This window comes from Pseudophryne corroboree, chromosome 6 (assembly GCF_028390025.1).
Source record: "Pseudophryne corroboree isolate aPseCor3 chromosome 6, aPseCor3.hap2, whole genome shotgun sequence".
Lineage (NCBI taxonomy): Eukaryota > Metazoa > Chordata > Amphibia > Anura > Myobatrachidae > Pseudophryne > Pseudophryne corroboree.
Genome location: NC_086449.1, coordinates 772,492,056 through 772,508,271, shown reverse-complemented (window position 1 = coordinate 772,508,271; position 16,216 = coordinate 772,492,056). Strand labels below are relative to the sequence as shown.

General features: G+C 46.9%; 1 protein-coding gene across 1 annotated transcript; it reads left to right on the top strand.

The window, feature by feature from the left end:
* The first annotated feature begins 2,724 nt into the window (after nt 1-2,724).
* LOC134933442 (zona pellucida sperm-binding protein 4-like) lies at nt 2,725-13,417 on the top strand. Its single transcript, XM_063928658.1, has 12 exons — nt 2,725-3,032; nt 7,704-7,825; nt 8,203-8,296; nt 8,870-9,025; nt 9,120-9,310; nt 9,938-10,035; nt 10,108-10,235; nt 11,520-11,709; nt 11,796-11,946; nt 12,300-12,378; nt 12,458-12,565; nt 13,249-13,417. The coding sequence occupies exons 1-12, from the start codon at nt 2,750-2,752 to the stop codon at nt 13,392-13,394; spliced, it is 1,746 nt and encodes a 581-aa protein (XP_063784728.1). The 5' UTR covers nt 2,725-2,749; the 3' UTR covers nt 13,395-13,417.
* Nucleotides 13,418-16,216: the final 2,799 nt, after the last annotated feature.

Here is a 16,216-nt window from a genome sequence, read left to right as displayed (position 1 = left end):
ATAAAAGCTAACGCCCCCTTCTAGAACATAGACTGCATGTGCATGCCTATGAACTCACTGCTTACTTGCCTAAACTACTGGAACATCTGTGAGAATCTCAGGTTGCGGTCCCAGACACCCGGAAGGCAACTTTCCCAGAGGAACCATGGCAACCTGCTGCCTCCTACTTCCCGAGTGAAGTGGACGGTCTGGGCAGCTTGCAATTTGCCCTGAATCTCGTCATCGCAGCCCCGCCTCCCGATTTCCAATTCCAGTAATTGCGGCATTGTATAGTGTGGGATGTGGGCATGATGATGTGATTGTAACACTGCGGTCCTCTTACCGCCCACTTGGCTACAGTCGAAGCATCTGACTGTGTATTTACACATAAATTGTATTCTTTTTTTTACAGAAATCTTCTGTTTGCCTTAAGGTGGGAACATGCAGGGCCGTCTTTTCATATGGGCTCAATGGGCAGTTGGCCAAGGGCCCCATGAGTATAAGGGCCCTAGGCTGATAGTTGAGGGTCCCCTTTTTCCAGGGGTACCATATTTTTTAAAATCAGCCCTGGGGAACTGGAGGTATCAGACTTCAAAGCAGTGGTCCCCATCCGAGCCCAGACGTATCTCGGGTTCTGCCTGATTTAAGGTGCATACACACTTGCCGAGAAAATGAGCGACATCGCTCATTTTCACCCTTCCTGAGCTCATCTTCTGTTCAAGTGTGTATGCCCCCAGCAACTAACGATGTGTGGCCCTGCGGATCGTTAACGACCCTCGCTGTCTCAATCTGGACTGTAGTCCATGAGCTGCCTGCACGGCCCAGCCGCTGCACGAGCGATATGAACGTCATATGTCAAAATGTTGCTATGGGGCCCACAAAGTTTTGGCTACGCCCCTGCATGTCAACTAGTATGTACTGACAGTTTTTCTGAGGGTACAGTCTAAAATCTGGGACTCTCCCCTTTTGGTGGTCACTGGCAGATTGTCTCTATTATGCCCAGAACCAGAGATATCAGCCTTCCAGCAGCTGGTCCCTGCTCCAGCTCCACACGCCTGGTATGCAGTTTTATATTTTCATTGGTGGATTGCTCTGGCTCCTGAACTCTGATCAAGACCCTTGTACCTCCTGAAAGGTGGGACTCTCTAGTTCTTTATTCCATTGAAAGCTTAGAAATCTATTTCCAGGAACTGGAGATATCTACAGTCAAGCAAGCTGCCCTCCCACCAGAAAATGATGGATATTAAGCCCACTCCACTATCTACCCTTCCCCTAGGCAACAAACACCCTCTACCACCCGGGAAGTCATGTACCGGCACCCCAACATTCAGCGCAATGCCCCCTTCTACAGTTTAGTGTTCTCCCTTCCACCCCATCTCACCACCATCTGTGCAGTAAATGAGTAATAAACAGAAATGAAAGCTCCAGGTCCTACATACTGAGCGGAAGATAGAACACCCCCTATCGCCCCCATTACATAGAAACTACTGCTGATAGCATACCCCACCCCTACTGCTGGAGGAGGAGAAGGGGCCCCAGTGCATTGCTTTGCCCAGGGGCCTACAGTGCTGTTTAGATGGCCCTGGGGGTACACACTTAGCGATATAGTGAACTATATAGCTAATTTTCCCCCTCCTGAGCGATCTAGTTTACTATATCACCTAGTGTGTAGATCAGAGGTTCTCAAACTCGGTCCTCGGGGGCACACACGGTGCATGTTTTGCAGGTCTCCTCACAGAATCGCAAGTGAAATAATTAGCTCCACCTGTGGACCTTTTAAAATGTGTCAGTGAGTAATTAATACACCTGTGCACCTGCTGGGTTACCTGCAAAACATGCACTGTGTGTGCCCCCGAGGACCGAGTTTGAGAACCTCTGGTGTAGATAATAAATCACATTATAATGTATGGTCTACTGAGCGAATAACTCAGCCACATGTGAGTGTCTCAGAGACAGCCGTGACCTTCCCAGTGACCTGTGGCGGGATGGTAACGCTCTCTGGGGGTAATTCATACCAGCAACGATCTGCTTTGTACCTGTACGACGCACCTGCGCATTGCGGTGCATATGCATGCCCAGTTCTGACCTGATCGCAGCGCTGCACAAAACGCTAGCGAGCGATCTAGTCTGAATTATCCCCTCTGTACATGGTGCAATGAATGAGTCTGATTGTAGGCTTACCATACTAGCCCTTTAAACCAGGACGCTTCTGAATTACACAGGTTCTGTGGCTGGCTGACTTCAAGCCGGCATTTCACCTGTTTATAATCAGACACAGAACCTGTGTAATCCATGAGTGTCCCAGTAGCATGGTAATAGCCTAACTGATTGTGAGATGTCAGACTTCACCACACCTGCCCGTATCTCATATAGTGATACAACAGCTATAAATGGATCTGTGTACGGCACTGCCATGTAACTACTGAGTGCACTATATAAATGAATAGATAAAATAATTCTGCTTTGGGACTCCCATGTGTATAACACATAAAATACAATTATTTGTGGGACAGTGTGTAATTATATACACAGGTAAAATACAAAATACAGGTGTATAGTCCGTTTAATTGTTGGAAAAAAAATGGATGGTAAGTTGGGGTAAGTGATAGTGAATAATGGGGCAATGTGCTTATTACCCACCTGAGTGGCCTTATGACGCACACCTGGGATCACATTAGCACCTGACTGATCACACTGCAGGCTCCGCCTCCTCATCATGGTATAAATGACCAGCCTCAGCTCACCTCCAGTATTGGGAGCTGCAGACAGGATGGGGATCTCCAGGGGCTGGTTGGGGTGTGCAGTATTGGGAGCTGCAGGCAGGATGGTGGTCTCTAGGGGCTGGTTGGGGTGTGCAATATTGGGGGCTGCAGGCAGGATGGGGTTCTCCAGGGGCTGGTTGGTGTGTGTAGTATTGCTGTGGAGCTGTAGCTTAGTGTCTGGTACTGAGGAGTTTTTAGAAGATGTGTCTGATCTGCATTGTGGTTCCAGTAAGATGCGTCTCTCTCTGCCCTCTGTGCGCCTGGATTTTGCTTCTGCCTTCACAGTACTGGGTGAGTAGCTCTGACCTCTATTTCCTAACTGGGGAGACCTGGCCTCTATAAAGGGAACTCTGCATCTTCTATTAAAATCTATCAGTTGTTGAGGACAGTTAGTTACTAGGCTACTTTCTGGTGGAAATGTGAAACTATAGCATAAATTTCTTGGAAAGAAAGTGATCTGGGTTCTTGTGATCCCTTCACTAACCATAAGGCAACAGCTTGTAAGTATTCTCTTAATAAGAACATGCAGTGCTATATATATAAATATATGTAACACTTTTTTTCCCAAACAGGAACTCTGGCCCTCATTCTGAGTTGCTAGCTGCTTTTAGCAGCATTGCACACGCTAAGCTGTCGCCCTCTGGGAGTGTATCTTAGCTTCGCAGAATTGCGAACGAAAGATTAGCAGAATTGCGAATAGAAATTTCTTAGCAGTTTCTGAGTAACTCCAGACATTGCGATCAGTTCAGTCCGTTTCGTTCCTGGTTTGACGTCACAAACACACCCAGCATTCGCTCAGACACTCCCCCCGTTTCTTCAGACACTCCCCCGTTTCTCCCAGAAACGCCAGCATTTTTTCACACACTACCAGAAAATGGTCAGTTTCCGCCCAGAAACACCCACTTCCTGTCAATCACGGTACGATCACCCGAACAATGAAAAATCCTCTTTATGCCGTGAGTAAAATACCTAACTTTTGTGTAAAATAACTAAGCGCATGCGCTCTGCGAACCTTGCGCACTAAGTGACTTATCGCAATATAGCGAAAATCGGCAACGAGCGAACAACTCGGAATGACCACCTCTGTTCCTGAACCTGTCCTAGGCCAAAATGTCTCTCATAAAGGCGGGGTTTGTGTGTGGGATGTGTGGTGTTTTTTTTTTTTTTTTTTTTCCCCTCTAAAATCTATCAGCCCTCCAAGACCTGTTAAAGCCAGGTGAAATTCAGGCTTGAGTTAAGCCAGTCACAGGACCTGTGTAATTCATGTGTCCTAGTTTAAAGGGATAGGAGTCTAGGGGAGTATTTAATTCTGGTAGGAAGTTCTGACAGAGTGTAAAGATGGCACTTTCTGATGATTATTGGAACTTCCTGACACTTCAGTCTTCAATTAAAGTTCCATTCTTCTGCCCTGTCGGTACTTCCGACAAGTTGAAAAACACGTGGATGAGCGGAATCTCTGCTCATCCGTGTGTTTTCAACCCCCGCCGTGGTTGAAAATGGGTTGTTTATGACCATTCATTTTCACCCATAAGAGGGCGTAAATGAATGGGAGGTGGGAAAGGCCCGCATTGAATAGTGACGTGTTGGAGAGGATCTGACTTCAATTGAATATATGCCTATGTACTAAGCTGTGACGAGTTAAAATACCAGCCAACAGTTGGGTGGTATTCTCTCTCTTCTCTCTTCTCTCTTCTCTCTCGTTCTCTCTTCTCTCTCTCTCTCGTAGGGTTACCACATCATCCCTTTAAGTCTGGACACATATTAATTACACAGGTTCCGTGGCTGATTAAAAAACAAAGGTGAAATGGTCTTGGTCGGCCAGCCACAGAACCTGTGTAATGTGAGCAGAATTAAAGTGATGAGGTGGTAACCTTACTGTACACATGTTAAGTGCAAGAATAAACTAACCCCGACAAGTGGCCATTTAAGCTAAACACACTGTACATCTGCATAAATATTTATAGATATCTTTTAATGTAGTTCTTGTATATAATGTGCTCTGAGCCTCCTGTGTATAATTGGTCTAGGCAAACAGTGGCAGTTGCTCAATCATTCCTGGAGATAATTATATATTGGGTGCTAGAAAGGGGGAGGGGTCACAAACAGCACACAGAGGGGGTGCTTCCCCGACACACAAAAAATTACCTGTAACCATATCTTAACTTATCTGATAAAGGAATTTCAGAGAAACTGGTTACATGCATTTGCAAAGACATGTTTAGCTGCTGGCCGCATCAAGGCTTCTCCGAGATCAACAGTCCTAACACTACATAATGGCAGTGCCCACATAGGGCCATGTGATTTGTCTACAGTAAGGCCTCATGATAAAGGCTATTACTAAAACGCATCCAGACAGAGGACTAACTTACTTGGGAGCCACCCCCAGGATCTTCCATTAGCACTTCAAGGAACAGCAGGCTTTCCAAATGCTGCTCCCATTCAATGCCTTGTCAGACATGCAAACAAACAGTGACAGTTGCTCAATCATTCCTGGAGATAATTATATATCAGGTGCTAGAAAGGGGAAACAAACAGCAGTCAGAGAGAGGGGGTGTTTAATTGGCCTCAGCAGAGGTGCCACCGGGTGTGGTAATGTGAGGGGTGCGTGTGGTGGTGCCTGCTGCCGTGCAGGTGTAGACTCGGTACTCGCCAGGCGCCGCTCTCTCTCACCTTCAGGTACCGGAACCCTCAACGGACCTGGAAATCTTCACTCGGATCCGGACACGGCGATTCCCTCTTGGAGCTGACCGTCGACCGAGCTGAGGAGAGAATGGTCTACATTAAAGGGGGTATCGACCCTGCTTCCGGTGGAACAGGGGATACCCCAGGGGTGGCTGCGACCTTCACCGGCTGGGTGAATGGTCATCACCGGCACAAAGCCTCAGCTACCCAGCTTTCACACACTCGCGCTTTCGCACGTAGTGTGATGAAAGGGATTCTCACGTCCGTGAGCAATCCTAACTCCGGCGCTCGGGGACAAACAAGGGACAGACGTACACGGATGCTACTCACCGTCACAAGTCTTGCACTCCGATCTTCTCCACTTACAGGTCCCTGTAAGGAGGCAAAGAGAAACAGCCGTGCAGGGCCTAACTCTGACCTAGTGTCACACCCTATACTATCTACAACAGCAGAGCCCTCAAACTAGCTCTGTGGGTGTGGTGCAACACAACTATGCACAACTTACACAACACATACACTTTGCCCTGCACGGTAACAACATATATCACACTATCGGAGTTACAACATAAAACGGTGCTGTCCCTTTATCTACCCGACTCAGAACACCCAGCAGTGGGGACCGCACAGCTCACCCACCTACCGTACTCTCAGGGTGGCCTGAGCCTAACGCCCAGTGTCACCTTTACTCACCTCGGGGAAAACACTGCTTCGATGGGCCTAGCGCCCCCTAACTGTCCACAGGCCGGAGGCCTGACTTTGCCCACGGGCCTAGCGCCCGCCTACCTTGCTGCCCGTTGGGTGACCTGGGCCTTGTGCCCAAGGTCACCTTATCGTACCTATTTGGCCAAAATCCACTAGGGCCTAATGCCCTCTAATGCTCCCACAGGCCTAGTGCCTGACCGTGCCCCTCGGGCCTAATGCCCGCCTAACTGCGCCCACAGGCCGGTGGCCTGGCTATACTTATGGGCCTAGTGCCCAACCTGCGCCCAGGCCTAGTGCCTGCCTATGTGCCCCCACGGGCCGAGAGGCCCGACCAAATGCCCACGGGCCGGGAGGGCCCGACTACATGCCCACAGGCCGGGAGGGCCTGACTGTGCCCACGGGCCTATTGACCGAACACCCGGTGGTCTAGGGAGGGGCGGGTACAGGGGCGCCTGATAAGGGCCTACCTGACCCGCTGGGAGAGGCACCAGGGGGGAGCTTCGGCAGCCCTTTGCTTCCCACCCCTGGTGACCCCTCCGGCGCTGTTCTTTAATCTTCGGCCGCTGGCCCGTCCTGGCCAGCGCCGCCGTCGTCGCGCCGCGTCCAGCCGCCGCTGGACATCTTCTTCTCCGAGCCCGTCTTCTTTCTTCTTGCCGCCGGGATCTTCTTTCCTCTTCGCGCTCTTCTGCGCGCGCGCCCTCTTCGGCTCCCGCCCGGCGTCTCTCCCTGATTGGCCGGCGCCCCGTGAGCCGTGATTGGCTCGCGGACGGCGCCGGATTCAAAAAGCCGCGGGCAGCGCTTCTCATTGGCGGCCCCAGCGGCGCCAAGTTTAAAGCGCCGCCGCGCCGCTCTCCGCCGCCGACAGCCTGGTGCAGGGAAACATCCGATCCCTGCACCAGGCACCCGCCGCCGCACACTCCGCGCTGGGGACAGACAAGCTGCCCCAGCGCTGTCCCCAGCTAGGGACCACAACATGGATGTGCCCACAGGGCACATCCTTACAGTAACAGTGTGCACTCTGTATTCCCCCCGCTCAGCCTGCTGGAGCTGTGGGTGTCTGAAAAGTGGTGTGCACTAATTTAAAAGGGGTGTGGCCTCTAATCTTTTATGCTTCAATCCGGGGGCATGTCCAGCTTCCCCAAAGATGCTGGCTGCCCCCAGAGACTGGGCAGCGTGCAGTGCTGGCTCTTGTCACTGCAGAAGAGCTGGCACTTTGGTGTCACCCCTTCTGAGGGGGACACCCAGGTGCGGGCCGCACTTGCCTTCTGACGCCACTGGCTCTAAGATTCGAAGGAGAACACTGCACAACACCATCTATCAGTGATGAGGAGCTGCTGCAATACCACTAGCAGCCAGAGGTCCTCAAAATACCATCTGTGTAAAATCTTAAATCTTTTATTATCTTGGTAAAATCATGTTGCAATGCCAGTGGGGCAGAAATACAATGTGCTGAGAAATGTATAGCTGGGAGGGGTGTTTCCTAGATATCTGTGTGTGGGAGGGGGGGAGGACTGTCCATTATGTGTTTGTTGTATCTCTCTCCCCTTCCCCACTTTTACTGTGCTCCATCTATTCCAGATTATGCAGGAAAGCCTCACAGGCTCCAGAATGACTCTACTTGTAGGCTCTGGGTGGGACAGAAACCAGATGGCTCAATGATCATTGGTGCTGCCTATGACGGATGCTATGTAAGACAGGAGGTAAGGCAAACTACAAACACTGGCTGCAAACGGTAACCTTAAATGTATGTAATACGCTGGTACAGCCTATATGTAAACTGGTAGGGGAAAATGAACTAAGCAATAGAAAGTACCAACCAATTGGCTCCTGTTATTTTTCAGTCTAACAAGGCAATAAGGAGCTGATTGGCTGGCACTTCATATCTCTCCAAGGCTAACTGCATCCCCCCCCCCCCCCCAAAAAAAAAAAAAAAAATTATTCCCTCTTATACCTACTACTCTGCTCCCTATGTCAAGCTTAACACAAACTCCCCTTCAGGAGTGTGTAAATGTAACGCTGTACAGGATCCTGTAATTTACAACTGTATTGAACATGTCAAATCGCTTTTGTTCCACAGCATGGAGATTATGTGATGACTCTGATCGCAGAACAAATTTCCAACGGGGCAGTGGAATACCATAAAAGAGACATCCGGTGCCCGTTCCTGCCAGGTAACTGCCTACTGTCTATGTGTAACCAGGGCCAGGCTAGGAGCTGAAAATGACTTTAGGCCTATTGTGAGACAGACGAGGCGTGGCTACTGGCCAGTACCATGAAGGCCTGTAAACCCCCATACACTCTGCCCCAATGTCTCATTAGTAAATATATCAACTCTACATCACTTTGAGTGACAGAAATACAACTTTGATTATGGCCAACCGTGAGGCCAGCTGGCTTTTCATAATGGGCCTATCTTCATGTGGAGGCTTGTAGCTCTAGTCCTGGCCTATTGTTAATCTGGTCCTGCATGTGATGTGTGCAGATGTAACTGCATTGACTTTCCACTGTCAAATGTTCGTTCACTTGCAACTTTAAAGCTAAATTCTTGGATCTATTGATCAAATTCTACAGGAGTCCCTAAATGTCTTCCCTGGACAAGCCATTAGTAATGCTCTGTAAGATACCTTCCCTATTAACTGGCTAAAGTCCAGAACTTAACAAGTAAATAAGTGGAGAAGAATCTGAGCCTTTAGATTTGTGCCCATCACTAGTTGGGGCTTCACTAAGGACTGTCTCTCCCTCAGCTATGGATGCTCCCAGCCCCGGTGACTGTGCTGCTGTCCAGAGTGGTGACCGCTTGCCATGTGCCAATACCTCTGTGACTAGGGCGGTCTGTGAAGGACTAGACTGCTGCTTCTCAACCAGTGACCCCTCCCTTCCCTGTTACTATGGGAACAAAGGTAAGCTTGTTCCAGGAGGGCAGGCAATATCTAAAGGCATGTGATGAAGGACTCTATTCAACCAACTGCTTCTGTTGTGGTGTCTTCCCTCCAGTGACTGCACAGTGTACAGATGACGGCCAGGTTCTGATTGCTATCTCTGCGGATGTGACTACACCATCCCTGCTCTTGGCTTCAGTTGGTGTTCTCAATGTGGACTCTACTTCTTGTCCCATGCTGAGCATTTCAAAGACATCAGCTTTCATACTGTTCCAGTTCCCCCTCACTTGTGGAGGAGCCAGCCAGGTAAGTCTGCTGTGTAAGTGGATGTGAGTAAGTAGAACTGGTGCTTGCCCTATATTCCATCTGTCATTCTTCCTAACTACTAGACTGTCTCTTGTCTGAGCCTTGACCCAGTAGGAGCACTTGGTTGTGTTTCCCAGTGGCTAAAATTTATTTGTACTTGTTAACCCACCGTATAGGGCCACTGAAGTAATGAAGCTTCCATGGATGGTTGGCATTACAGGAGGAGAAGAGGGTCCCTAGTCTCGTTTCGATCTAATTACTAAGGGGCAGATGTTCTAAGCGGAGATAAAGCACCAGCCAGTTGGCTCCTAACTACCAAGTTACAGGCTGTGTTTGAAAAATTAAGTTAGGAGCTGATTGGTTGGTACTTTATCCCTCTTCATGATCACTCTTCAAGGCTTAATACAGTACATCTGTCAAATGATCTGTAATTGCTGCATAATTCTAATCCAGGCTTCAATCCCAAACATTGATTTGACATAGGGTATCTTTGTCATTGTTTAATATCAGTGGCTTGACTAAGAACAGGCAGCTTGTCCTAAAGGACCTCTTGGTATATGGTCACTTGACTATCATAAGTAACGCATTGTGTTCTCCCATTATCTACAACTGGTCATCTTTTGCCAGGTATCAGATAACACTATAGTGTACGAGAACACAGTTTATGCCACCAAGGACACAAGGACATGGCAAAGATCCTCCATCACAAGAGACAGTACATTTAGGTAAGACCTAAACTAATGTATGTTTAGGGGTGCTGTACACAAAGCAAAGCTAACATTGTGTTATTGTACTAGGCTGACTGTCCGCTGCATCTACTCTCATACTGGGGTTGTCCCACTGCAAGTTGAGGTGCTCACCCTGCCCCCACCACTTCCTGTGTCTACCTCAGGACCTTTGCTCCTGGAGCTGACGATAGCAAAAGGTAATGACTGGTGTACATAGCTTTCATACAGCTGGAGAAACTGGCATTAACTGTATAGTTCAGTTGATGGAGGCAAAGTGGTCTACAAGATACTAGTCTTCCTAGACTCTAAGATATTGCTAACTAAAATGGGACCTCTAATGTACTCTGGGTTGGTAGTGCATTGACAAAGACTTGCAGAACCAATGTAATGAGCAAAAGTGAAAACCAACAGCTTTCTGATTCATAGCAAGTGTTCTAGAAGTGGACAGTTTTTGCTGCAAATGTCTTAAGGAATCGAAAAATATCTGGTGGGTGGAGTTCTTTGACTGTTTCCTGAACTCTACCGTTACAGTCCAGGTTATAAGGATATCCATGCTGGAGTCTAAATCGGGCCTGGCCAACCTGTATTCCTGCTGTTGTGGCAGGGCATGCTGGGACATGTAGTCTGACAACTGGAGAGCTAAAAGCTGGCCAGGTCCAGATGGTTGAACTGACTGAAGTACTAATGAAGTCCAGTGGGGTGAGGCAGAGCCTTTCCTGTCATACTTGTGTTTAAACCAGAGTTTTGACTGAATAAAGTATATGAAAAATACTAATTTGTTTGTAATATCTTTTTTTGCATTATTCTAATAACTTTTATAGCCCAAACTCTGGAGTAAGAAGTCTATGGCAGGTGAGGCAGTGCCTCATCTGCTTATCTTTTCAGCACATCTCTGATCAAAACTTACCAAATTTCCAGGAGTTTATACTAAAGCACCTGTGTATAATGCCCAGATGTACCCTTTGGCTCATATATTGCATGGAATTCTGGCTCTGGGGTTAGCCAGTGCCTCCTGAGCCATTTAGCGCACCGCACGTCACTGATGAAGTCACCTGTGGTCAATGGATATTAAAACTTGGACTGCAATGGAATTTGTGGAAACACTGCCCTATGATGCACAATATGCCAGTGGGTGACTGGGTATGGCAGGCTGTAGTGGCAAGCTATTGAATGTAGTTTGCTATGCAGACCTGAGTAGCTCTGGGAGCAGAAACAGACATTGACTCAATGATGGTGGCATGCCTCTGTCTAAAGGTCAGGAGAGGTGACTGGCTAAGGTATGGTGATTAACAATATGCCAGTGAATGACTGGGTAGGGCAGGCTCTAGTGGCAAGCTAGTAAGTGTAGGTAGCCATACAAAGTGGCTCTGGGGAGCAGAAACAGATGTTGACTCAATGATGGAAGCATACCTCTATAGATCAGGAGAGGGAACTGACTAAGGTATGAATGCTGACATGGTAACTGGCTTCTCCTTTGGCAGACATACAGTATACTTCATACTACGTGCAGACGGACTACCCTCTCGTCAAAGTCCTCCGAGATCCAGTCTACTTTGAGGTCAAAATACTACAAAGAACAGACCCAAACTTGTTCCTGATCTTAAATGACTGCTGGGCCACTCCTTCTGCAGACCCTACCCAACAAGTCCAATGGCCCATTCTTATGGATGGGTAAGGCTGGCATCCCATTTAGCTCCATGTCTGTGTTAGACAAGGTATAATTATTCTATTCACTTGAGTAATCCTTTTTATTCCAGATGCTCTTTTACTGGGGACAACTACCTGACACAGCTGGTCCCACTTGGCTCGCCCACACAGAGGATTCCATTCCCAACACACTACCAACGCTTCATCGTCAGCACCTTCACCTTTGTGGATCAGAGTTCCCAGCTTGCTCTTGAAGGACTGGTAAAGCAACTTCTACATGTATATTCTAATAACTGCATGAGTTGTGCCATGGGTCGATCACAATTGTACCATGGTTACATCAAACAAGTCACTGGTGTTTAGTGGCCATTGAGCTGTGACATAGACAAGTTCCACTGTCTTTTGACTTCCTTTTTTGTCTACGCATGTTTTGTATCCTTAAGTACTAGCTTTTATCTGCCATGTCAACGTCTCCTTGATTTCAGATGTGTACCACTGGGGGTGGCTTTCAATGGACCCTAAGCTCATGTGTTGCATGTGACACTGAAGAGATCTGGTATAATGGAATAGCATCTATATTAAACTGCTACTGGTCTTTAATCTCTGTTCCACAGGTATACTTCCACTGCAGTGCTTCTGTTTGTGTCCCTTCTGCTGCGGATTCCTGCATAACATCATGTGGCAACAGGAAAAGTAAGGGCTCTGTGTGCGCAAACAATGTCCGTTTAATAGGAACACATCTAATGTTTGGTACTGTCATTTGTATTTGCAGAGCGAGCAGTCAAGGAATCGGAGCAAAAGGTCACAGTAAGCAAAGGTCCAGTTGACTTCATTGATGGTGACCTTCCCTCAAATAGAAGGATTTCCACTTCTGTTCAGGGTAACATCTGTCTCTAGGTGGCTTATTGCAATATTGAGCTGCTTTTTATGTCAAAATGCTTATGCAGGCAAATAGTTCGTGCCACAGTAGAGTATACTACTTAGTGAATGTCTTTTCACCCAGTCCAAGGTTAATTTGTGGCTTAACATGGGTTTCTTGGTAGAAACGGTTTTGGTTTTATAGAAATGCTTAGAACTAAGTGTTCTACAGAAGAAACCATTTAAGTTGGGTTTCATTGGTGCTGGGAATTAAAGGAACATATTGCTCAGTGGGCTGTTCTGTAGAACCTTGGTCTACTGTGGCTGTGTAATATTTTACGATTTACCAAGTGTAGGGGAGGTGTTAATTAAAAAATTAAAAAATTCTTGAGTGGACAAGCTACCCATAGCATCTTTCACTTTCTCTGCCATTCTGATAAGGATGCATCACCCAAACATGCACTCTCTGTACTCCGAGGTGTAACTTTCCGTCAAGCCAACTAAACATGTTTAATAACGTGATGGACGAACTAGAAGGATTAATGCCTACTTATCTAGTGGCAAACCTTCTACTTGCTAAGCCTGGTGTTTTGCACTACATACAATCTGTCTTCCATCATGTTAATGCGTGGTAGCCTAGAAACTACACTAGGCTACATGACCACTCAGTTTTATTGGGTCTTGACTTTATTTTCCTGTTCTCAGGTATCTCTGACACTAACTCACCTCCTGTGATGTGGCTAAGCGGAGCTGTTGCCGGGGGAGGCATCTTGGTAATGACTGTCACAGTACTAGGTGTCTGGTGGCATCACAGGAGTCGGAGACCCACCAAGCCCACTGTAAACATGTGAATAAAGTGACAATCCCAGACTGACTTGCTTCTGTGTCATTTGTTGGATACTGGTTCTTGACTGTCTTCCAGGCTTCGTGCATGGGTTCTAAATTGAGTTTCTAATGGGTATACTGCTTTCCTGAACATTTGGCCATTAAATACCTTTATAAATCTCTAAATTGGGGAAAACTCAATGTTTGAGCATCTAGGTAGCCATGATATTATGCAGGACTGCTGTACACACTAGTGTACTTGGGAGGTGTCCCACTGGGGCTTAGCAATTAGGAATCATATGTGGTTAATGCCACACCCACAATTTGTCTAGGAGAGCTAAAATCTGTGTGGCCAAGTCTACACCAACACAGTCCAATTTAAATATTGTATATTCTAACATACCTTATGTGGTGCACAGTATTGTGCGTATGGCACGGGTTCTGAAACTGCCTTCAGGACCCCCAAAAGTTCGGTTTCCAGGTCTCCTCACAGAATCACAAGTGAAATATTTAGCTTCACCTATGGATCTTTTAAAATGTATCGGTGAGTAATGACTACACCTGTGTACCTGCTAGGTGACCTAGAAAACATGAACTGAGGACAGACTTTGAGAACCACTAGTGTAGTCCTAACACCCCCACTTCAGTTATTGTACAATACAGTAGCCATCTATGGTTGTGTAAATGGTATCATACATTCATTGTGTTACAGCTGTGTGGTGGGATTATTGGCAAGTGTCACAACTGTACTAACATACATGAAATTTTGTAAGCAAGTACTTGCTGCCATTAATATCCCATTCACACGGCAATTGCTGGGTCATACCCAGGAGTTAGAAATGGGTCGTTCCCAGGAGTGACTTGGCATTGGACCTGTGCAGTGTAAACAGGGTGGCTTCCTGATCAGCAATATGCCGGGTTGCCATCCGGGGACAGAGGCAGCATCGGCTGTGGAGGCATCACTGGAGATCATCTCCGCACCGCCTTTACCTATGCTGTGGTCGGGTGCCAGGTCGCATTGACCCGGGTAACCCTTGTGCCTGACCTGGGAATAAACCTTTAATCCCAGGTTGAATTACTGGGTCAGGTGACCTTGAAATTCAGCAGTGACCCGTATCGACCTGGTAAAATACTGGGTTGATACATTTTTTATTTTTGTGTGTACGGGGATAGATAACCACACAACCAAAATCTTCCATTCCTGGATGCCAGGTCAGCGGAGTTGGATGTGAAGAACAGCACTCGATTTCAATAATCTAATGTCATCCAAGACGGGTGTGCAAAATCAGCATGACCGGACATAGCACATAAATTTCAAGGCATATCAAGTAATCTCACGAATCCCAGGTATCACTGGGGAAATCTGACCCAGCACCAGCTCCCAATGGTAGTTTCAGCATCTGCCGTCAGGCTAGTGTAGTCTAATGTTGCCCATAATGATTATTAAATATGTTAGCGATCAATTGCAACTGCGCTCACCTGTTATATAGTTGTTGAAGTTGAAAAAAAAGACAAATGTTTAACCTAGGTTTTTAAAAAAAAAAAAAAAAAAAATCTTTGCTTTATCTTTGCTTTATCTTTGCTTTATCCTTGATTTTCTTTTTCTCTTTTTTTTTTTTTTTTTTTTTTTTTTTTTTCTACTAGGAATTCATCTAATCCATTTTTCAATATCTTGATTGAGTCCACCATTACTACCTTCTCTGGCAGAGAATTCCAAATCCTTACTGTGAAGAATCCCCTTTTCTCCGTTGTGTAGGGAATTTTTCCCTTTCTAACCTCAGGGGATGTCCTTGTGTCTTATTATTTTTTTTATTTTTTTTTATAAACAAATTATTTGATAAATCCTTGTATTGTCCCTTAATGTATGTAAAAATATTAATGTCTCCTCTCAGTCGCCTCTTTTCCCAGTGTAAACAAATCTAACCTTACGTTTTTCCTCAAGCCAGTGCCTCTAACCCCTTAACCAGTTTAGTGGCTCACCTCTGAACCTTTCTGAGTTGAGAGATTTTTTTAAAATATATTTTTTTTTTTTGAGGTGCCCAGAACTATACACAATATTCCAGATGTGGTCGGCTCCTGGCCACCGCTGCCCCAGACACATGCACGGCAGCGGTGTCTCGCGTCAAATCGGCGCTGGCCTGTGAGCCAATCAGAGCTCGTGGACCGGCAGCTAAGGCTCCTGATTGGCTGCCGGACTGTGAGCTTTGATTGGCTCATGGACCGGCGCCTAATTCAAGAGACACCACCGCCAGAGAGGGGGGGGGGGGGTGTCTTGTGAGCACATGTGTATCTGTACTGGGAGCATAGCAGGCACTGTGGGGACATGTGTATCTGGCACTGGGGACATATATGTATCTGGCACTGTGGAGGCACCCATTTTTTGGCGTTTTTATATGTATATGGCACTGTACTGGGGCATTATGTATCTGGCACTGTACAACATGACGAAAAATGGGGTTATGATATGAAGTCATACTTCTACAAACGTCATACCGAAAGGTGTGTACACAAAAATGGGGTGTGGCTTTGTGACAACTAGGCCATTCCCTCATATTTGTGCGCGCGCATGATAGTGGCTCTTGCTCTTGACTACAGATATTTTTTGGCTCTTTGCCTCTGACTAGTTGGCCACCCCTGCCATAGTCAGTAGAAAGAACTTTAGCTGTCAACCATTTAAGATCCACTTTATTAAGTGGTTCAAATGGAGCACCTTGAAGGGCTTTGAGAACTATACTTAAATCCCAAGGCACTGCAGGAGGAACAAAAGGCGGTTGAATGTGCAGCATTCCCTGGAAAAAAGTACGCACATGCTGTAAATTGGCAATTTTTCTTTTGAAAGCATACAGTC